We start from the raw sequence: 22,780 nt of genomic DNA on the forward strand, positions 1-22,780 counted from the left end.
AAAAAGAGGAGATGACCAGCAGCAGGGTGAAAATGCCTTGTGGATGCTAGAGGCCAGAGAAGAACGGCCAGACTGCTTTAAGATGATAGAAAGGCAGATAACCAAGATGTGCAGGAGAGCATCTCTGAACACACAGCACATTGAACATTGGAGCTGATGGGCTACACCAGCAGAAGAGCATCACTGGGCACCACTCCTGTCAGCTAAAACGACATGAAGGCATGTATCTGTCCTGTGCTTCTGGCTGTTGGTGTAATGCTGTGAGGGATATTTTCCTGGCACACTTCGGGCTCCATAATGCTAACTGAGCAACAGTTAAACACCACAGCTTACCTGAGTATTGATGCTGACCTTATCCTACTTTTATGAGCACAGTGTACCATCTTCTGCTTCCGGCATGTCACAAAGCTCAAATCATCTCCAACTGGTGGCCAATTACCAGGTTTCAGGTGTTGAATTAATTGTTTGTTTGCACTGAGGCACTGAGGCTGAGATAAACGAGGAGTTATCTCATAAAGAGGAACAAACAGTACTCCAAGAACAGACAAAGCCCAGCAGAAACCTTGAGGAGGAGCTCCATTTGCCCCCACCCGGGAAGAGCCTCAGAAAGGAGAGACATCTAAGGCAAGAAGAGGGGTCCCTATTTGCCTCCAACTCTCTCAACAACACCAACGACCAGGACAAGGGACCTCGACCTTCCCCAGTCCCCCAAACCCCTGACAGGCCATCACCCTCCTCCCCCTCCCTTTCTCCCTCCTCCCCACACCTGAAATTCACTGAGGAGATGATGGAGCGGGTCAATGCTGGGCTCAGATCTACCCCCCGTCCCAATCCCTTTTTGTCCCCCATAAACCCCCCACCAGAGCGGCCAAAGGTTCGCCATCGAGCCCCACCCTCAACAGAGCAATCGAAGTCACATTGCCCAGCCTCGCCCCCCTTAGTTCCTCCTTACCACCTTCATGCTTTGTCTCCGCAGTCTGATGTGTGATGTGTGGAGGGTCCGGGCTGTGAGGATTATGGCAGTGGTGACTTTTCCCAGGAGAAGCTGGGACCCTGTTTACTAGAAGGTTTTAAAATTTCTGTACTTTTAGGTGACAGGAGACATGTGGCCTGGTCAAAACACAGAGAGCTGCACTCTAAAAGATCTTTAAACATAGTAAACATACCTTGTGTGCCACAGACTGCTCCCAAACACGAGGGGACAAGTAATACCTCTAAAACACTTAAGTTGGCTTTATTAAACGTTAGATCTTTAGCTGGGAAAACATTTTTAATTACTGATTTAATCACTGAGCACAGCCTTGATTTTATGTTTTTAACTGAAACTTGGTTGGACCAAAATAACAGTGGAGCTGTTCTCATCGAGACGACCCCTCCTAACTACAGTTTTATCAGTGAGGCCAGGGTGAGCAGGAGAGGAGGAGGGGTTGCTGTCTTATTTAATGAATCATTTCAATGTAAGCAGCTATCTCCTGGAAGTTTTCAGTCTTTTGAATATGTGGCTTTACAGCTGAAGGCCCCATCCAAAGTTGTGTTTCTTAATGTTTACAGGCCTCCCAAATACTGCACAGACTTTTTTAATGACCTCAGTGAACTGCTGTCTGTGATCTGTGTTGATTTTGACTGTGTAATTATTGTTGGGGATTTTAACATCCATGTGGACAACCCTCAGGACAAAGGGACTAAAGACCTGAGTAACACTCTGGGCAACTTTGGGCTGACTCAGCATGTAACAGAGGCCACACATAATAGAGGACACACTCTTGACCTACTGATCTCCAAGGGCCTGAGCATTTCAAACATTACTGTGTCTGATGTGGGCCTGTCTGATCATTACTGTGTTTTCTTTGAAAGTAAAATCTCAGCCCACACAAATATATCAACAACAGTGATCACAAAACGGTGTATAACTGAACACAGTAGTGCAATTTTTAACCAGGTCTTCCCATTAACACCTGACCTGTCCAGAGGTTCAGTCAATGAGCTCGTCAATAGCTTCAATGCTAAAATGTTAAATGTAATGGACACTATTGCTCCCATTAAGGTGAAGGTTATCTCTGGAAGGAAAAAGTCTCCATGGAGAAACTCCACACTGGTGAAAAATGAAAAAAGAGAGTGTAGGAAAGCTGAGCGCAGATGGAGAAAAACAAACCTCCAGGTTCATTGTGACATTTATAAAGAGAAACTTCACAATTATAATTTACAACTGAGGAATGCAAGGAGGTCCTACTTCTCTGACATCATCACTAAAAACAGCCATAATGCTCGGATCTTATTTTCTACAGTTGACAGGCTAACAAACCCCCCTGTGTCAGTGGCAGCTGAACTTCATTCGACCATGGCCTGCAATGACTTTGCCAAATTCTTCACTGAAAAAATCCAAAAAATTAGACAAGCAATTGGTACATCAACAGCAGATCCAGGATATGTACTGTGTCCACCAAAAAACTGTTTAAACACCATGAAACAGTTTCAACCTATTAACAGCAAAGACCTGGGGCCTGTTCTTCGTACGTCGCTTACTACATCCAAGATCAAATGACACATCCAAGACCAAACCATCGCGCTAACCGTGAGCTCGCTAATCCGGTTCCCCGAACACACCTGCTGTTGACGATTAGTACAGCTGGACGCAGTAATGTGACATCACTGGGTGTCGTAAAAGGGGCTACGCATCGATAGTAGAAACATTGATCGGCAACCCTTTGATTGGTCGGCGAAAATGTCGAAGGGGCGTGCTCGGTATTTTCCGGCAGCAGAGCAAGAACTCATGAGTGAGGGATTTCAGGAGTTTCAGAGTTTAATTAAAACGCAAGAGAAAACTGCAAAGGCTGCAGAAGCAAGGAGAGAGGGCTGGCAGAAAGTTGCTGACAAATCAAACTCGTAGGTAATTTAATAATAATACTAATAATAATGGATTGGGTTCATATAGCGCTTTCCAAGGCACCCAAAGCGCTTTACGATACCACTATTCATTCACTCCCACATTCACACACTGGTGGAGGCAGCTACGGTTGTAGCCAGGCTGCCATATCGCGCCATCGGCCCCTCTGGCCAACACCAGTAGGCGGTAGGGTAGATCTATCATATGACACTATATTGTCCAATATCATATGGCATTATATTATATTATAATATGTTATATTATATCCCCTTTCACATTAGAGCCACAACAGGACCCACAAGAACATGGGAACAAGTAGGTTTACGCTTACGGCTCTGTTGCTATGACAGCAAGTCCCGGATGAGCTTCGGGGAACCGAACGATCCAGGATCACGCAAAATCGTCAACAATCTAATCCAGCTAACTTACTTAGCGAGGTACGAAGAACAGGCCCCTGGAGGACATCTTAGGTAAACTGAACTCCTCCTCCTGCTGTTTAGATGTCCTGCCAACAAGTTTTTTCAAAAAGGTCTCAAAGACTTTAGAGTCAGACCTGTTACAGATCGTCAACTTTTCTTTATTATCAGGTATGTTTCCAGAATCACTAAAAACTGCTGTAATCAAACCTATACTGAAAAAGGACAATCTTGACAAGACACAAATGAACAACTACAGGCCGATCTCAAATCTCCCATTTTTAAGTAAGATCATTGAAAAAGCAGTTTCTCAACAGCTCAGTTACTTCTTAAAACAGAATAACTGCTATGATGCCTTCCAGTCAGGTTTTAGACAGAACCACAGCACTGAAACCGCTCTGACCAAAGTGTTTAATGACATATGTCTGAATACAGACAGTGGAAAAATGTCAGTCTTAGTTTTACTGGATCTCAGTGCAGCATTTGATACAGTTGACCACAACATATTACTCAAACGACTGGAGAACTGGGCAGGTCTTTCAGGAACTGTACTAAACTGGTTCAAAACATACATAGAAAACAGGAAATACTTTGTACCAATAGGTAACTTCACATCTGAGCAGACAAGTATCACATGTGGAGTTCCCCAAGGTTCCATCTTGGGACCCCCTCTGTTTAACATCTACATGCTCCCACTGGCACAGATTATAAAGAACAACAAAATAAACTATCACAGCTATGCAGATGACACACAAATATATATCACAATGTCACCAGGAGACCGAGGCCCTGTACAGGCTCTTGGTAAATGCATTGAGGAAATTAATGACTGGTTGTGCCACAATTTTCTCCAGCTAAACAAAAACAAAACTGAGGTAATAGTCTTTGGCGCCAAAGAAAAACGATTACAGGTCACCAGAGAACTTCAATCTATACATCTAAAAACCACAAACCAGGCGAGAAATTTGGGTGTAGTGATGGATGCAGACCTAAACTTAGAAAAACACATTAAGACAATAACAAAGTCAGCTTACTATCACCTCAAGAATATTTCAAGGATAAAAGATCTGATGTCTCAACAGGACCTGGAAAAACTAGTCCATGCATTCATCTTTAGTAGGCTTGATTACTGTAACAGCATCTTTACAGGTCTACCTAAAAAATCAGTCAGACAACTACAGCTCATTCAGAACTCTGCTGCTCGAGTCCTCACTAAGACCAAAAAAGTGGACCACATCAGTCCAGCTCTGAGGTCTTTACACTGGCTGCCTGTCCGTCAGAGGATAGACTTTAAAGTTGATACTGGTCTATAAAGCTCTGAATGGTTTAGGACCAAAATACATCAATGACCTCCTGACCCAGTATGAACCTTCCAGATCCCTCAGGTCATCTGGATCCGGTCTTTTATCAGTTCCCAGAGTCAGAACCAGACACGGAGAAGCTGCATTCAGCTTTTATGCTCCTTATATCTGGAACAAACTCCCAGAAAGCCTCAGATCAGCTGAAACACTCAGTTTATTTAAATCCAGGTTGAAGACGCACCTGTTCTCAGCTGCATTTGAATAAAGCACCAAATCCACACTTTTAAGCTTAAATTTCAAAACTTACATTTAACTACTGATTTTATCTGTTTTGATTTTATATACTGTTGTTTGTTTGTTTGTTTGTTAATTAGTTAGTTAGTTTATTTGCTTGTTTTAATCAATTTTAAATCATGCTTTTTATTTGTTCTTGTTTCTAATGTCTCTGTAAAGCACTTTGAATCACCTTGTTGTTGAATTGTGCTATACAAATAAACTTGCCTTGCCTGTGTCAAACCTCTACTCTGTGCATTTATCTTAAAAATGATGAATGGTTATATTAACAGGTTTATGGTTGTATTAACAAGACGATAGCAGAACTGAAAAAAGCTGGATTAACCTCACAATAAGCAAAGATGCATTTACTGTACAAACACTGTAGGAAAGTCTGTCATAAAGAAATTCAAATCAGTGTTTTACAGCAGTGATGAGAAAACTGTTTGACCACTGAAGCTGCAGGAGAGCAGGTGGACAGCAGATGGTGACAGGAAACAGCACAGAGCCAAGAACGGCTCGCCAAGCAGTTACATCACCATACAGATATTGGTCCTTCATCACAACAACTACGCCACTTTATCTTGTACAAAATCAGACATTTAGATGTTGACTGTGCGATGTCTCTCTCCATGCAGGAGGCGAAGAAAAAGGACGAGAAGTTGCTCAAGTTTCCTGAGAAGCTTCAAGATGTCCAGAGTGCAGCCAGGTAATCGAAGGGAATCAAATCCTTGCCAGTGAGAAATGTAGGAGTCCATTATCAGTTTTGCAGTCATGCAGAGGTGATAATGGACTCGTATAAAAGCTGTTTATTCTCCAAGTGCATGCAGTCTGAAGCAGGGTGAGTTAAGGACTGTGAGAGCATAAGTGTCAGTTTGTATCAGTCAGTTGCACAGCAGACATCAGTTTTCTGTAAAGCCTCTGTAAAATGAAATGATTTCCAAATTAACCACCATCACATTTATTAAACAGCCAAATTTTCTGATGGGAAACATAATGAGGCGCTGAAGACGACGATTGCCGTAGTATTTTATTGATACGGCCAAGCACAGCCTCATTAACCAGGCTGACATCTAATTTAGGTGTAGAACAGGAGTTATATTCACAGCACAGTCTCAGGCTCTGTCAGCTTCACAAGGTCATCTCTGTGTGCTGTCAGTGCAGATACTGCACCGCAGAGAATTACTCCTCCCTCCTGCCCTCAGGATAGAGACCCTGAAAGCATTTCTCCCTGCGGTCTACATTTTCAACAGTTTGGAAGTGCATTCATCAAATTAATGTCACATGTTTGTTTGTTTTTTTTAAGTAATATAAGGAAGACTGCTTACACTCCTGTCCGTCAGTTTTTATGTAATAACAAGTACAAGTGTGTTTTAAATATCTTTCTCCTGTGTTCATGTAGAATTTCAGTGGAAAACATTGAGGAGGAGTTTTCCTCCTTGTATGTCCGAATCAAATCCCTGGAAGAGAAAGTTCAAGGAGACCAGGAGCTGCTGCAGCAGCTGGAGCCCTTCCTGCAGGTGAAGCAGCAGCAGTTAGTTATGTAATACATTGTGTACACAGACACATGTACAGAAAGTTGGATCCAGCCCGCTCTACATTTGTGAAGCTGCTGACTTAAGTGCTATAGATAATGACTTGTGTAAAAGTGGATGATGCGTTATGAATAAAAAGTGTGCATGTGTGCTCGGTCTCTTGTCTTAGAGTGCAGCACTGACACTTCAGGACTTAAAGAGACGCAGGCTGGATCTGCGTAAAGAGGGAAGTACTCTCATCGATTTCTTTTGTGAAGACAAGGACACGTTCAAGCTGGACGAGGGCTTCCGGATCTTTCAGGACTTCTGCATCAAATTCAAGAAAGCTGTTAAGGTCTGCTTGAGTGAAGCAGTAATTCTGGGTTATTATAATCTCATATGATGTTGTCATTTCTTGCTTGTCTTCTATATGCGTGGTAATTGTTCATGGTGATCCACTGTTAAAAAAACTCAAAAATAAGTGAGTTGGATGTCACCATCATTCATGTTCCTGATTCTCAGAATTCTCCTTCCTTACATTTCTGTTTCCATCAGGACAACACGGACCGGGAGTTGAAGGAAGCAGCCAGACAGCGTCGTCTCAAAGAACTGGAGGAAAAGCGTTTTGCGTGGTCGAGCGGGGATCAGACCGGCGGATTTGGTCGTAGCAGCAGCGAGAACGACGTGGAAATGCTCACCAAGGAGGGCCTCCTGGAGTTTTTCCAGAGGTCTCAGAGTCCACACTGCCCGCTGGAACGTTCTGCCAGTGCACGCCGACACCGACACACCATGACCTCCATAGCAGATCGTGAACTCCAGGGATACTTGGAGCTGTTCGGAAGCACAGGGAACACCTCTGACTTTTCAAAATTTAACAGCCTACCTCGGTTAGGCCGTCCTATCCAGCGGAGGATGGCCCCCTGGATGTTAGGCCAGGACAATAACCGGGAACTGGGCCGTGAAAGAAAAGCAACGTCTCCGCATTCAGAAACTGAGCCGATCGTCTCACACGCCAAGTTTTCTTCCTCTGAGCTAAACGATAACGGGGACAACAACAACAACAACAATTACTCATCTGTGTCAGAGAGCAGCGCTCTGCCTCGGCCCTTTTGTGTCTTTCAGAAGCCTGCCCATATTCCCAACCCAGCAATTACTGGCCACATGAGTGTTAGTGTGGAGAAGCATACTTTAGTCCGAGGTCCTCAGGCTTTTGACCTAATCAGTCCAAACAATAACAGCAATCACATGCACTTTGTCAACCGGGGGGACGTTGTGGTGACGGATCTGGAAATAGGGAGACAGTCACCACCCAAGAATCTGGACAACCTTTCACATGATACATTTTTGGAAAGGGGGGGAAATCTAAAGGTAGTATGGGAAGATACAATAGTTCCTCCAACTCAGGCTGGGGTCTCTCCTCAGAGAGAGAAAGACGAAGAGGACTACAGCACAGTTTCATCCACAACCTGTGATACCCCTCTTCCACTAGATACCTCTGTATCCAACAAGAAGCCAATGTTTTATATAATGGACTGCACAGAAACGGACATCTCTGTCACCTTGGATTGCTCTGAGGTGGAATCCTCGTCTACAAAAGAAGGACTTCATTTCCAAACAGCTGACTGCATCAAAGATCAGGAGAGTCGGCAAGACCCGCAATCCACATCTCCCAACGACCAGTCTGCTTCAACTAATGAGCTCTCAGCCCCCAAATCTGTGGATGCAGCATCTATGGCTCCATCTACTACCACAGAAGAGTGGGACACGGAGAGCTGCGACACCGCTGAAGGAAAACAGACTGCGGGGAAAGATGCACAACGAAGCAGCCGAAAGCCAGCGCCTACAAAGAGCAAAGGCAGCAAAGCAACCAAAACCAGTGCAGGCCATGGTGTGCGAACGCTGGCCAACAACGATAACCAGGGTATGCGGAAAGTCATCCCTATTACCAAGCTGACCAGGACAGGTAGCAGCAGGCGAGCAGAGAAACCTGCAGTTCACGATAGCGGGGAGACACGGCGGCCTCCCCGTGACCAGAGCACTCCGGCAAGAGGAAGGAGCGAGAAGACAACGAGACCTCCTCGGCACTCCAGTTTGCCTCCTGATGAGTCAAAAGCCCAGAAGGGAGGTGCTCTCACGGGCAGCGTTTCTAGATGGGCACGTGATTCAATGCCTAGGAAAGCTTCAATCCACAAGCCAAGCGCCAAACCCGTGAGGAACATTCCCAAGCCGGCGCCTGAGGAGAAGATGTGCCGCTCTACTATGAGAGCCCTCGCTCAAGCTCAAGCTCAGGCTCAAGCTCAAGCTCAGACATCTCCTGAGAACAGCAGTTCACACACACACAGTGCAAAAAACACTTCTGGAGTCCCCAGCTTCGCCCGCAATACTGTGGCCTCGTCTTCCAGGACCAGGAAAGAGCTGGGCCCTCCGTCGGTCCCTTCCACCCCGTCTCGCAGCCCCTCCCTCCTGGAACGACAAAAGCCGACCCGGGCATCACACGCAGGTCACACCAGTGACGAGCGGCCACAGGCAACAAGCCTGCGGCGGGTGCAAAGCGTGAAGGCAACAAGCTGCAGCACCTACCGTAGCGAGACCCCGCCTCCCCCTGTAGCACGTGAGAACGTTCGTAAATCTAGCAGCTTCTCTGAAAAGTCTGTGCAGCCCAGAGACTTGATGACATCCAGCAGAAGCAGGAAGCCGAGCTGGAAGTAAAAAACAAAACAAAACAAAAAAAAACCTGACTGCAGGATAACAGGAAGCAGGAAGAGAGGACTTTTTTTTTTTTTTTTTTTTGCTTGTTTTTTGTTTTTTTTTTTACCTGCTTTGGCGTGAACTCACATTCGCTCTGCTCGTCTAGAGTTATCCATGCATATCAAACAAAAGCATGTTAAGCTTTCTCACTGTGTAAGAATCCCTCTGTAGCTGGCTCTGTATCAGGTTTACGAATCACAAAGAGCAAGATGCAATGAAGTGCACACGTTCCTCATTTCCTCTTCTTGTTTTTTGTTTTTGTTTCTAAGGGTCGGAAGAAATCTAAACTGACAAATGGCGAATTGGTGCTTTTACACTGCAGCCTCTTTGCCTGCTTAGCTGTCTGCGTTCAGTATGTTTTGGTGTCTGTGACGCTGTTGACGTCAGACACGACTACATAAAGCTGCTAATTAGCTCTGACAGATTTGAGACCGACTTTCAGCGTCTGTTTCATTCAGGGTTACGAGATTTGTTGTACCTCACCTCGCTGCTGTCACGGTGTCTTTTTCACTTTGCTGCTTCTTCGCGTAGACTAACAGCGCTCCGTTTGCTTTGTGATTCTTTTTGCTTGATACCTCAGAACGATCGCAGTGGCCTTGCACCAGCAGAAAAAGTAGACTTGTTCATTTGGTTCTGCATGATGATGACGATGTAGACAAAATCAGATCAGTTTTACAAAAAAATAACTGCAATGTCACTTTTTAAGAAATTCCTGGTATACTGTATTAATGTTACAACAATATATAAAAGTCACACATATTATGCCAGTGTGTATACCAACCGTGGTACTTCTCGTACTGTATCAGTAGTTTGTAAATGTGTTAGGACTCCTCCATAATATTTTGGAGTAGACATGCACGTGGGAAATGTTTCCTGTTTCAGCTAATACATGAAAAAAACGCTAACGCTGTGAAAGAAAACCACCGAGCGCAACAGAAACACAAAGACACTGATGCCATCATCAGTCATGTTTTTAGAGTCTGACCTAATTTTTCTACTGTGAACATTGTCGTCTCATATTTTCTCTAGGCTTGTTCAATTACAACAGTAAGCCCGTGGTTGTAATTCAGCCTGGATCTAGTTTGTTGCTGTCATGAGTATCATCACGACGCAGAAACAGGCTCATTTAAATTTATCCCCAGTGATAAATTTATTATTAAAAAAGAAAGATTCGCTGTACTGAAGGTTTTTCCTTAAATTCTTGGAAACAATTTCAAGCATTTAAAAACACTCAGAATAAGATGTTCAGAGAGTTTCTCAGGCTGCGACTGCATTTTCTCTTCGTTCAGTCAAAAATGACTCTAGGACAAAAGTATGGTTCACGAATGACAAACTCAAAAATAGATTAGATACTTTGTTGCACCAGTGTGAACAAAAACAGCTGGCAGAGGTTATACATTTTCTTCTACATCACACAAATTGAACATAAACATGCTAAGATGATATAATGTTATAGTATATGCATTATATGGACAAAACTACCAGCTACAGATTACACTGACAGGAGCTGCTTGGACATGGAAACACAAACTGAGATTTCTGAGGTGTGCGCTAATACTTTTGTTTATTTCTGTAGTGCAACCAAACCAAATGTTTCTCCAAATGAAGTATTAGCTGTTTGTAAATTCAGATGGTTTGATGAGCTTTTAAGGATTCAGTAAAAATCTTCAGTACAGCAGCAGGAGCTGACAAACGACGGTCTTTGCTTTTCAGATATTGGAAGTTCTTCATATTTCAGAAAATAAAAAGTAATGTAAACATCATGTAAGTGCAGCACCGCCGTCCACTTTGCACCACTTGCCTTTTAGAATACATTGTGCCATTGCCTTGATGGAAACAACACTCTCAACAGTGCATTGCCTTAAAGCTTAATGTAGCCAATCAATCACCAGTAGAAGCTCCTTGATTGTAAAAGGAGAGTAGAAACTTTACTGCCTTCCATCACATCAAAGTCAAACTCTGCTGGTCACTTTGTAAATAATGTAAAGATGTTTTCTGACCATTCATATGTTTATATTTCATAAAAACATAAAGAGTAAGAGAATAAATCATGTGTGCACGCACAGATGTTTAAAAAGCAAGGGTCGACCTGTAGGGTGTGGACACGCTGCGAGTGTCTTCCTGTTCCCTGTCATGCAAATGAAGCTGATGGACTGATGACACAATAGGCCCAGTGTGACAAACCACTGTGTGTGGCCTGACGCCACCTAAATATAGATCCTCCTGTTACAGTATCAGAGTTATTTAGGGCTGTGATAGTTGCTATTAACACATGTTTTCAGGAATTTTAAATCCCACCAGTAGCAAAAATCAGAAGTAATCTTCAAGCCCATCAAACCAAAGGAATCATTTGCGATGCTTGTTTTTGTCCAACCATCTGAACCAGCTGTTTGTTTTCTAAATAAATTAGAAATCTCACATTTTCAGCACTACAATAGTGACTTCTGAACTTAATGTCTGTCTGGAGCAGTTACATTAAAATGTATTTGATGTATGAAAAAACAAGTGGATGTGTTTGAACATTTTGGAAAACCCTTAACTGACACTTTTAGACTCCTTTGAGATCTTTGAAAGATTGCCCTCCTGTAAATGTAACCTTTTTCTGACTACACTGACAAAAAAAGAAAAGTGTCCACTTCATTTCTAACCAAAGCTGAGTCATGGAAATGTCCACTCTTTAAAAAAACAAACAAACTGAAAACTCCAACTGTTTGATGACCTCATGGAAAGATGATGCTTCCACAACCGCGGCATCATTTTAAGCTTTACAATGGGTGCCCTTTACATTACATGACAACAGCTTACAGCAGCAGAGCTGCTTGTGAGTTTGAATGCTTGTTCGCTCTCGTCACCACAGCTTCTGCATTTAAGGAATGGTTACCATAGTAACATTAGTTTCCATTATAAAGTGTCCTGTCAGCTCTGTACAGCAACACCTTCGTCACGTTACAAGTTTTGTAACGCTGCTTAAAAGTTACGTGACTTTATAAAGTTTGGAGTGAGTCATTTTTATCTGTTGTATTTCGTTACTGACACACGCCAACCCCACTGCAACAAGCCTGTCTTACTGTAGCATTCGTTGCCCAAGGATGTATTTGTACTCTGATGTGATTCTCTGAGAATAGGACTTGTCTTTTGTTTTCACAGCTGAGGCAAATAGGTGCTCTGCTGCTCTGCTCGGTCATCTCTAAATCTGAAGTTTCATGATGGAAAAAACAAAAAAAGCTCCAATACATAAAGAAAATGACCACCTCTGATCACTAGACCGCAGGGCTGCGAAATGTGTTATTACTGTTCCACTTTATATTTCTGATGCTGATATAAATAAATCACATTGCTGTGTAAACTGGAAACTTGCTCCTCCCATTTCTTTAACATTTTTTCTGCATGCACAGAAAAGCTCACGCCCCCACTGGAGGCACTTTTGAATTCATTACATAAATCCAAGTAGAACAACAAATGAAAGATCAGCACATGAGCGTCAGCAAACTCATGTTTGTTTAGTTTTCCTTTCAGAAGTCATTTTATTTTATAATGTTCCTCTTGTTCATCCAAGGCCCACTTACACTGTGTCCCACAGATGGGTCCCGCCCCACAGTTTGAGAATCAGTGATTTCTAATTGAACAGATGGATATCTGGTAATAATCATGAATGTTTGAAGAATCTGGTCTGCTGAGCAGGCTGAAGTTGTGCATATTTAATAGTCGGCATGATGATGTACGATGGTGAAATCAACAACTACACCTTCTACAGAGAAATACTGCTGAAAGTTTGCTAAACTAACTATTTCTGCTCCGTGGATTCACAATCTGAGCCCTGAATCTACTGTTGCTCATTAATATTACACTGCTGAGGGAGGCTGCTGCTATTGGGGAGTGCATTATCATAGACCTGTGCTTCTATCATATAACTGTGACAAACAAATGTGATCTCTGTGTTAAACAGAAAATTAGGCTTTAACAAGATCTAGTAATTTTAGTGACTCAGTGTATGGAAAAATACTTCCCCCTCTATGTTTACACCACTAGAGTGCAGCAGAGTATGTCTGAGCTCTTCTGTGACTCAAACACATGCTTGTCTCCACCTACCTTACCACATCATGCCTTCATAAACTGCACCCTCTGCTGTATTTTCCCAGTAATAATGATTTTTCTCAGAAACAAATATGCATAGTTTATTGCAGAATGTTAAAACAAATCCACAAAACTAATAATGCTGTATAAATTATATAATACTGTATGATCATTCAAAAGCTGGTCTGAGAATTGTCTCTCTTCCTGTAAAATTAAAGCCAGGATGTTAACACAGCAGGTCTAGAAGTGTATTCACTGTGTGGAAGAATCTTTTTTTGAGGTTTGTGTACATCACCTAAAAGAATCTTTGACAAATGCATGAATGATAATGATAAAACCATCAAGGACTCAGTTGTTTGACAGTACACTTATCTACTCTGTACATCCATAATGATTTTGATTTAAGCCCTTCTGTAGTGTCTCCTTAATATTCATACAGATGATGTTATAGATACTCAGGAAGACCTCAGAGGTGCCATGGTGATGCCACAGGGTTAACCTGAAAGGACAAGTTCAGCTTTCAGAATGTTTTCTGGCTTTTCAGTTCCTCTTCAGAGATTTTAGAGGGTTTGCTGTTACATACCCGTTGGTTTAATGCCAGGACTTTTTTGTTTTTGAATGATTGTACACAGCAACATAGTAAAAAAATCAATAATCATGTTTTTCTGATTCCAATTTCCTAAAAAAAAGATAGCTCAAGGTCGCGGTAAGGACACCAAACAAACCTGACTGTCACTTGGACACCCACAAGGTGGAATCTGCTCAGCCTCGTGATGACTTCAACAAACTTTTCAAGCTGACATTAATCATTTTTGGCGATTGTCTCCCAAGGGATTCCCGCTCTTCAGTTAGGTGCCCATCACCATGTCAGATGGATGGAATAAATGATTTACGCTGACCTGAAATGCGTCACACAATGTTGGAACACTGGAAAGCTGTCTGCACACTGACTGGTCGCTCTTCTTGTGCTACAGCTGACATTAAATGTAAGATCATTGCTCCATTCAAGAAGGAAAGCCTGGAAAACCCTCCTCTATCCCTGTTCTGCAGGCACATGTAGACCTCATAGCAAAGGAAGCGTGTCCCATCCCTCAAGTTTACCCAGTTTCACTCTGTAAAATGTAGACGTGTGTGTATATATATATGTATGTATATATTACCATTATTACCATAAAATGCAGCACACACAGGTCTACTGTAAATGAGTCATCCATCCTAACATGCAGACAGACAGCAGATAATAGAAGCATAATGCAGCATCATGAGGAGATAAAAAAACAACAGCACAGACAGCGTTCTGCATGTTTTTTTACAGAGAGGGGCTGTAAGCCTATCAGTATTCATAGAGATAAGCTATCTATCTGCCACGATCACAGAATACAGTCAGACTATTGTTTGCATACGATAAATGGCACATCATCATGTGACATATCTAAAAGATTACACGGAGACAGAGCAGGATAATGTGGAGTTTTTTATTCAGCGAGGTGAACTTGACAGTCTGAAAATTCTCCATTGCACATAGACATGAGTTCATTTTCTAAAATCACTGATCCTGTCTTCTGTTTTAGATACCATTTAACTGCTTAATGAAATCAACAAGGATTTGATACATTGATAGTGATTTTTCTACTCTTTGAGGATACAGTTACAGCTCAGACATGTTTCATCTCTTCAGGAGTCGTTGATATGGTCGCCCATCGATAGATAAATGGTAAGACTGGTCTCAGTCAAGCCCTGCAGCAGACTGGTGACTTGTACAGGGTTTACCCCGCCTCTCGCTCTGTGACAGCTGGGATAGACTGCATGAATGGGTGAATGTTGTCAGTCACGTAAACACTGGAAAACACATCACACGCCTACAACAGTCAAATAAAAAACCCACAAACATTAATGTGCAATGTTAGATTTGGTTAATAATAATACGACCTGTGACTAAGAGGGCGTTTGCCCTTGAACTGAATAGAATTTCAATGTGTTTTACTTGAACTGACTGGTAGTTTGATTAGAATAAGGGTGTGATAACTGAAGATTTTACAGGAAAGAAGACACAAATTATACTGTAAGTAATTTTACGTAGTGCACAAAAAAGCATTTCCTCATTTTACTGTATTTACTGTAAATATGCAATACTTTGAGGAGCAGGGGTATTATGAAGTGGCTTTTGTGTAGAAAATTTAAAAAGAAAGAAAAGAAATAACTAAACAGTAGTAAACTGCATTTTTATATGTAATACAGGAAGACAATTGAACTGTGAAATGTCTATGATGGAAGCAAATATAAAAGAAAATAAAATGTAAAAAGCCAAAGATTACTTACAGTAGATTTATTTGTTTTTCCTTGTAAAAAGTTGAATCGGTACTCCGTTATTCTAGTGTATCCACAAGGATTTGTAGATAAATTATAATTATGTGCTAATTTTTGATAAAATTGGTTGGAATTGCATAAATAATAAGGCAACTGTACCCTAAGTCACAGGCCATATTATAAAGCACTACTTAAATATATTGATATGATAGAAGTTTTACTGATTTTATTCTTTTAAACATGGGAATGAAGTTTCTGGCAGGAGGACAGAGGAAAGGAGGAGCCTCCAAGGTGAGTATGATGAGATTTTACATTGATGGTTTGAGACTGTACTTGTCTGAGTGTTAAACAGGTGCACGAGGGGAAGCTGGCAGGCAGACGGGATTCCAGGGAGATCCAGGGAAAAGGCTGGAAGTATCTTTTAAACTTAGTGTTATCACTTTAGAGAACAAACAAGAGAGCCAGGTTGATGACAACACCAACAATAACCTGATAGAGAGCAGCAGCCTGAGTTGGTCCTTAATAATGGATTGGATTTATATAGCGCTTTTCAAGGCACCCAAAGCGCTTTACAATGCCACTATTCATTCACTCTCACATTCACACACTGGTGGAGGCAAGCTACGGTTGTAGCCACAGCTGCCCTGGGGCAGACTGACAGAAGCGAGGCTGCCATGTCGCGCCATCGGCCCCTCTGGCCATCACCAGTAGGGTAAAGTGTCTTGCCCAAGGACACAACGACCAGGACAGAGAGCCCGGGGATCGACCCGGCGACCTTCCGATTATAGATACGCTTCCCAACCCCCTGAGCCACGGTCACCCAAATAGCATGAGTCAATGATCCAGTGCAGAATGGGTGTGGTGGAGAAAGCCTCAGAGAAAGAAACTCCACCTGCAGTCAGGCAAGCGAGAAAACGCCAGCCCGTTACTCCACCCAAGAGTGAGAGAGAGCTACAACAGACAGAAGAGAGACAACAGAGGGAGGAAAAAGGAGAAAACCTCAGATCTGCCAGGACCATAACAGAAACTATTATGTAAGGCTTTCTGTGGTCAACTGGTGCAGTGAGTGGTGCAGGTTCAACACTGGGCTGCATCTCTTCCAGAGGAAGCACTACAAAGCATGAGATGTCAAGCAGCTCGTGACTTGGCACGTTTATCTCCAGATCAAAGGCGCTTTAGCCATGTGCGAGGGATTATGCTCCTCTCAATCCCTCCTTATCCTACAGCTCAGGGCGACACCTGAAGAGCCAGCTCTTTACTCTCACTGCTGCAGGTAGTAAAAGTCTTCTCCCTGCTGAAGGTTAGCCTGGTTAGTCAGAGAAAGCTGTAATCATCCCTGGGTTTGGAAGGGTTGTTTGGTGGATAGAAGAACAGCAAATAAACAGTCTCCTTTATATTAACGTCATGAAGCAGACACCTGGGATCAGACACAACAGGCGTGGTCCCGTACAGGAGTGAGTCGCAACCTCTGTAACCTCTGCAATCTGAATATTTACTGCAGCAGCTGAGAAGTTAACATGAAGTCTTAATATTTGCATTTAGTTTTCTCTGATGTTAAGCATCAAAAGCCACAAATGAAGCTGTAAAATGAAAATCCCCTTTAGCTGCGACTCTTTTTGGAATTTGGGGCTGATGCAGGGTCATCTGTGGTTTGATAGTTTACTTTTTTAACGTCATGTGTTATTAGAGTCAGAGCTTTACTACGCTGCCCTGGTGATGACCTTACTCCGTATCACTTTAAAGGACATGCTGTCACTGCTTATTAGTCTCCCTCCATCACTGTGACCTTTAAACAAGCGTGTGCCTGTAAATGCTGTCTACAGCCCACAAACAACATGCTAGGAGTTTCATACTCACACACTCATACTTACTACAGCCTCAGGGATTACCTGTGATTACAGCACACAGATTAGCAGCCGGTTTGGATGCAACTGCTCAGATTTGTGAAAAAAAGAAGTGAAGCAATCAATGACCTTATAAATACAACCAGTGGGTTAAAAGTAAGTCGGTAACAGAGTGAGTGACAGTCAAGAGCTGATCTGAGTGGGGCTTTCTTCTGTCTTCAGATCTTCATTACATGAAGATGTGGTGAAAGTCAAGCCCCTGAACTGACCTCACAGCACAGAGAGGAAGTGCTCCGGAGAGAAGACCGGAACAGAAACATGAGGTGAGACTGTTTTTCATTCACTGATATAAAACAGTCTTGGCAGCCGGGGGTCAGTCCGCCAGGGCCTCCACTCCTGGCCGCCACCCGGCACACAATGCACCCGACCCCTATGGCGCCTCCTGCGGGTGGTGGGCCTGCGGGAGGATGGGCCCATGTCTCCTCTTCGGGCTGTGCCCGGCCGGGCCCCATGGACTAAGGCCCGGCCACCAGACGCTCGCCCTCGGGCACCCTCCCCGGGCCTGGCTCCAGGGCGGGGCCCCGGTAACCCTATCCCGGGCAGGGTAAACTGTTCCCTCGGTATCCTTTTCATAAGGGTCTTCTGAATCGCTCTTTGTCTGGTCCCTCACCCAGGGCAAATTTGCCATGGGAGACCCTACCAGGGGGCAAAAGCCCCCAGACAACATAGCCCCTGGGATCCCTGAGACACACAAACCCCTCCACCACGATAAGGTAGCGATTCAAGGAGGAGGATTTCTAGGCGCAGCCAAGTGGCGGAGGGCTTTCGCTTTGGTGGCCTCAGAATCTCATCTCTGATTTTTGCGGATGATGTGGTTCTGTTGGCTTCATCGGGTGAGGGCCTCCAGCTCGCACTGGAACGGTTCGCAGCCGAGTGTGAAGCAGCGGGAATGAGGATCAGCACCTCCAAATCTGAGGTCATGGTTCTCAGCCGGAAAAGGGTGGAGTGCCCACTCCGGGTCGGGGATGAGTTCCTGCCCCAAGTGGAGGAGTTCAAGTATCTCGGGGTCTTGTTCGCGAGTGATGGGAGAAGGGAGCCGGAGATCGACAGACGGATTGGGGCTGCAGCTGCAGTAATGCAGACGCTGCACCGGTCCGTCGTGGTGAAGAGGGAGCTGAGTGTAAAAGCGAAGCTCTCAATTTACCGGTCGATCTACGTCCCTAACCTCACCTATGGCCACGAGCTGTGGGTAGTGACCGAAAGAACGAGATCGCGGATACAAGCGGCAGAAATGAGCTTCCTCCGAAGGGTGGCTGGCCTCTCCCTTAGAGATAGGGTGAGAAGTTCGGCCATCCGGGAGGGGCTCAGAGTAGAGCAGCTGCTGCTCCACATCGAAAGGAGCCAGCTGAGGTGGTTCGGGCATCTGACAAGGATGCCCCCTGGGCGCCTCCTGGGTGAGGTGTTCCAGGCATGTCCCACCGGGAGGAGGCCCCGGGGCAGACCCAGGACACGCTGGAGAGATTATATCTCTCGGCTGGCCTGGGAACGCCTTGGTATTCCCCCGGATAAGCTGGAGGAGGTGGCTGGGGAGAGGGAGGTCTGGGCCTCTTTGCTTAGGCTGCTGCCCCCGCGACCCGGCCCCGGATAAAGCGGATGAAGATGGATGGATGGATGGATGGATGGATGGATGATATAAAACATCTCCCCCATGCTAGTTTACTCAGCGCTTTTCAAATGATGTGCTGCAATAAGACAAGACTATCTTTGTCTTTGTGTTTATGAACCAACGTGATATTCACACCATGTTACCTGAGTCACTCATTTTTTTAAATTCTCCTTTAGTCTCTAAATTGCAGACTTTTACACTCACCAGACACTTTTTTAGGTACAGCTCCATATTACTGGGTTCCCTTTTGTGGCATAAATTCAACAAGGTGCAAGATGTCTGCAGCATCACACAGCTGCTGCAGACGTGTTGGCTGGATCGTATGGACATGTTTAGCAACAATACTCAGGTGGGCTGTGGTGTTTAAATGATTAGCAGCTGGTAAAAAGCGCTTTTCTGGTGTGAATTGTAGCCTCAGTTTCCTGCTCCTAGCTGACAGGAGTGGCACTCGGTGTGGCCTTCTGCTGCTGTAGCTGTGCCTTCTTAGTCACTTGACACAGTCTGGCTATCCTTCTCTAAACTCTTACATCAACAAGGCATTTATGCCCAGAGAATGACGACTGAGTGGATATGCTTTGGAGATGACAGTTGGGAAAATCTCAGCAGACCAGCTCATCTGACGTGAACAACCGTGCCACATTCAAAGCAACTTAAATCACCTTTTTTGCCCCTTCTGCGGCTCGGTTTGAACCTCAGCAGGTTGTCTTTACCATGTCTAGGTGCTGCCCTGTGATTGTCTGATTAGATATTTGCGTAAACAAGCAGTTGAACAGGTACCTAACATAGGTGAGTGTATGTATTCTGTTTCAAGCTTTTGGTTTTACTACACCACAAACATTTTGCTGCTCTTTAGTCTTACTGTACGTTTTGTCAGTATCAGTAGATTGCCTGGTAACTGTGCAGTAACTTCAGTGTACATTTGCCTGCAATAACTTGCAATGATGGCCAAATTAAAGCCTCAGGCTGGACATTTGTAATGTCCCAATCATGTGTTCCAACAAACAGCATGAATGAGACAAAAGAAGTTGTTCAATTATTCAGCAGCCATTCACAGAGCCCTCTGCTAATCCGGCCATGCTCCACTGAGCTAATAACAGCAGCAGGTGCGGGCAGCTGGGACCGGTGTGATATGAAATTATGGTCAAATGGTAAAACTCCAGTCTGGCCTAAAACTAAAAAGCACTCTGCCAGAGCATGGCCACAGAAATTGGACTTTTTGTAAATATTTGATGTTCGTATGGCCGTCTCAGCGCCTTAATATTTACTTTAAAGATTAATATTAGACTTTTTCAGTCCAGTATGTGCATTTAACACCTTTATTTTACTTTTGTGTACTTTTTGTGTAGATTTAAGTAAATAAGAATTAATTTAAAAATAAATGCTGGTTACTGCTGATGCTTCTGAGCTTTTGCTCGCGTACTCTGAATGTGAAATTTTACATGCACTGGTGTGCTTTTGTGTTCTGGTTCCTCTTCAGCCTTTATTAAAACTCTTTTTAGGCTGTCACTGTACCGCTTTAGCTGTGAGGAAGCAGAGGTGGGATGCGGAGAAGAAACAGAAATCTTTGCACTGAGCCTGTGATTGTGCATCGCATGCTAAACAGCTGCCCTTTGACTGTGGCACACACACACACACACACACACACACACACACACACACACACACACACACACACTGCCTGAGTTTTCTAAAATAGTAGTGAGGCCTTCAGATGCGTCACCCTTCCCCCACCTCTGACGCACACCAGACAATAAACGTTACGCAGCCTGTTCCTGCATCAAACACAATCATTAATGGAGAAGGAATGCAAATAACTCGATTCTTTCTTTCTATTTCATCTGAAAAGAGTCTTTCATGGGCGGCTGCATAATGTAGAGTTGCCATGCAACAGCCTCCTGCATAAAAAAGGGAGGGGCTTGACAGGAAACCACAATTACAACTGGCTCTGGGACACCCATCAGTCCTACTAGAAGCTGGAATTGTACGACCAGCTTACATTCTTTTTAACTCAATTAAAAAAATTAATAAAAATCTTATCTATTGATTGATTGATTGGATTAAAAAAATACATCCAATATAAATCCATCCGTTAGATTTCTTAAATCCTTGTCCTGTTCATGGCTCAAGCCTATCCTTATTGTGTGAAGAGCTGGGAAAACTCTAGACAGTTAACCACAGTGTAGTTAAATATTAGCCCACAGACAGCTTAGTTTAAGCTATCTTAGCCTAATTTAAAACAAAATGACAGCTAACATGAACATATCTATTGTTATATCACCTGCTGGTTTTGGACTCTGCATTTCGAAACCTCAACAATGGCCCTTTGCCGAGAGCAGACGTGACAACATTTGAAGGAGAGCAGGAGCTCGCAAGCATAATTAGCAAGCTACATCCATGACCTGCAGAGGTGCCATGCACAGACACACATAGCTAGTTACTTATGGAGGGCCTAGTTGGCCGAAATGAATGAATTAAATAGAATTCAGTTTGGCACTCTAGGCCCTCAGTACCACGCTTAGAGTAGTCTAATACCAGAAGTTTACTCCTTAAACTTAATCACACTTTGCGGCCGGTCTGTAGCGCACACAAAGCCCTGACATGAGTCAGATAATTCTATAACAAATGCTTCAAATGGCTCCAGCAGCACAAACACTGTGAAGAAGTCCACTTACAGTTCTCCTCACATGGAAAACTATCCTACAGCTGTCTGTGTTTGCATACCCAGCTCCAAATCAAATCCAGTTAGTAAAAAATTCACTTCACTTCTCTGCAGACTTCTGAAGCTACCCACAGAGACCAAAATCACATTTTGTATCAGTGTAAACTTTTTTGTTTGTTTTTTATTTTGTAAAGTTTTAAAATAGGATTGACTCACTAATGGATTTAGCCTCAAGTGGCCGCTAGAGGAAATGCAGTTTATGACACTCCATATTTTAGCTCCAGTGCTTGTCACTTATTTATTATCTGGTGAATAAATAAATTAGGGTCACCTGTAAAGTTGAATGAATGAATAAATAAATAGATGGATCAATATTCAATTAAAAATTATCTATATAGTGCCAAATGACAACAGCTGACTCAAAGGCTTTATATTGTAAAGAGGCTAGAATAATAAATACAGGTGTTAGCTAGCAGTTGATGGACGGCTGACGACTTAAAGTTGGTTTGTTTGTTTAATTTTTCGGCTGACTGTCCTTTGTTTTACTCATTTCATTTATTTGGTAGTTACTTTAAATATTAAATTACTAAATGTGAGATTTTTGCCTCAGTAAGAGTGTAAGGAGGTTGTTGTTTTTGGCATACGACAAAACTACGTTAGCTTTTAGCTTACCCGTGCTTCTTAACGTTATACTAAACTATAACCACTGGTATTTCTTACAACCCTAAAACCCCAGTCAGTCAATGTCTTCATGCAACTTTTGGCACCGACAATAATGATTTTTTATTTGTGTGTGTGCGTGTGTGTGTGTTTAAATTATGTAGAAACAAATTAACAACATGCAGAAGCCTACTTTTCTTTTAAATGTATTGTGGTAGAAATATTAGGCCCGATTCCCAAGTGATAAAACAAGAAATACTACAAATAGTGATCCACAGAAGTACCAAACACTGAAGCAGAAATAGAAATAACTCTTTGACAATCGGTTATTTTTACACGTGAATGCAAAATTGATGAGTTCAGACTGCCTCCGGCTGCTGTTGCCCTTTATTGTCGGCGGATCCCTTTAATAAGTGAAGTGGAAGTGAGTTGAA

The 22,780-nt window shown here is 43.3% G+C and overlaps 1 protein-coding gene across 1 annotated transcript in view; it reads left to right on the forward strand.

Moving 5' to 3' along the window:
* The window catches only part of fhdc1 (FH2 domain containing 1), a 31,448-nt gene extending 22,297 nt beyond the window's left edge, over nucleotides 1-9,151 (forward strand). Inside the window, exons 9-12 of the mRNA XM_080880149.1 lie at nucleotides 5,513-5,583; nucleotides 6,277-6,394; nucleotides 6,579-6,743; nucleotides 6,944-9,151. Of these exons, the coding sequence (XP_080736275.1) occupies nucleotides 5,513-5,583; nucleotides 6,277-6,394; nucleotides 6,579-6,743; nucleotides 6,944-9,097 (2,508 nt within the window). The 3' untranslated portion in view covers nucleotides 9,098-9,151. The remainder of the gene's footprint in view (nucleotides 1-5,512; nucleotides 5,584-6,276; nucleotides 6,395-6,578; nucleotides 6,744-6,943) is intronic.
* The last annotated feature ends 13,629 nt before the right edge of the window (nucleotides 9,152-22,780 follow it).

Source organism: Rhamphochromis sp. 'chilingali' (genome assembly GCF_963969265.1).
Source record: "Rhamphochromis sp. 'chilingali' genome assembly, chromosome: 4".
Taxonomy (NCBI): Eukaryota; Metazoa; Chordata; class Actinopteri; order Cichliformes; family Cichlidae; genus Rhamphochromis; species Rhamphochromis sp. 'chilingali'.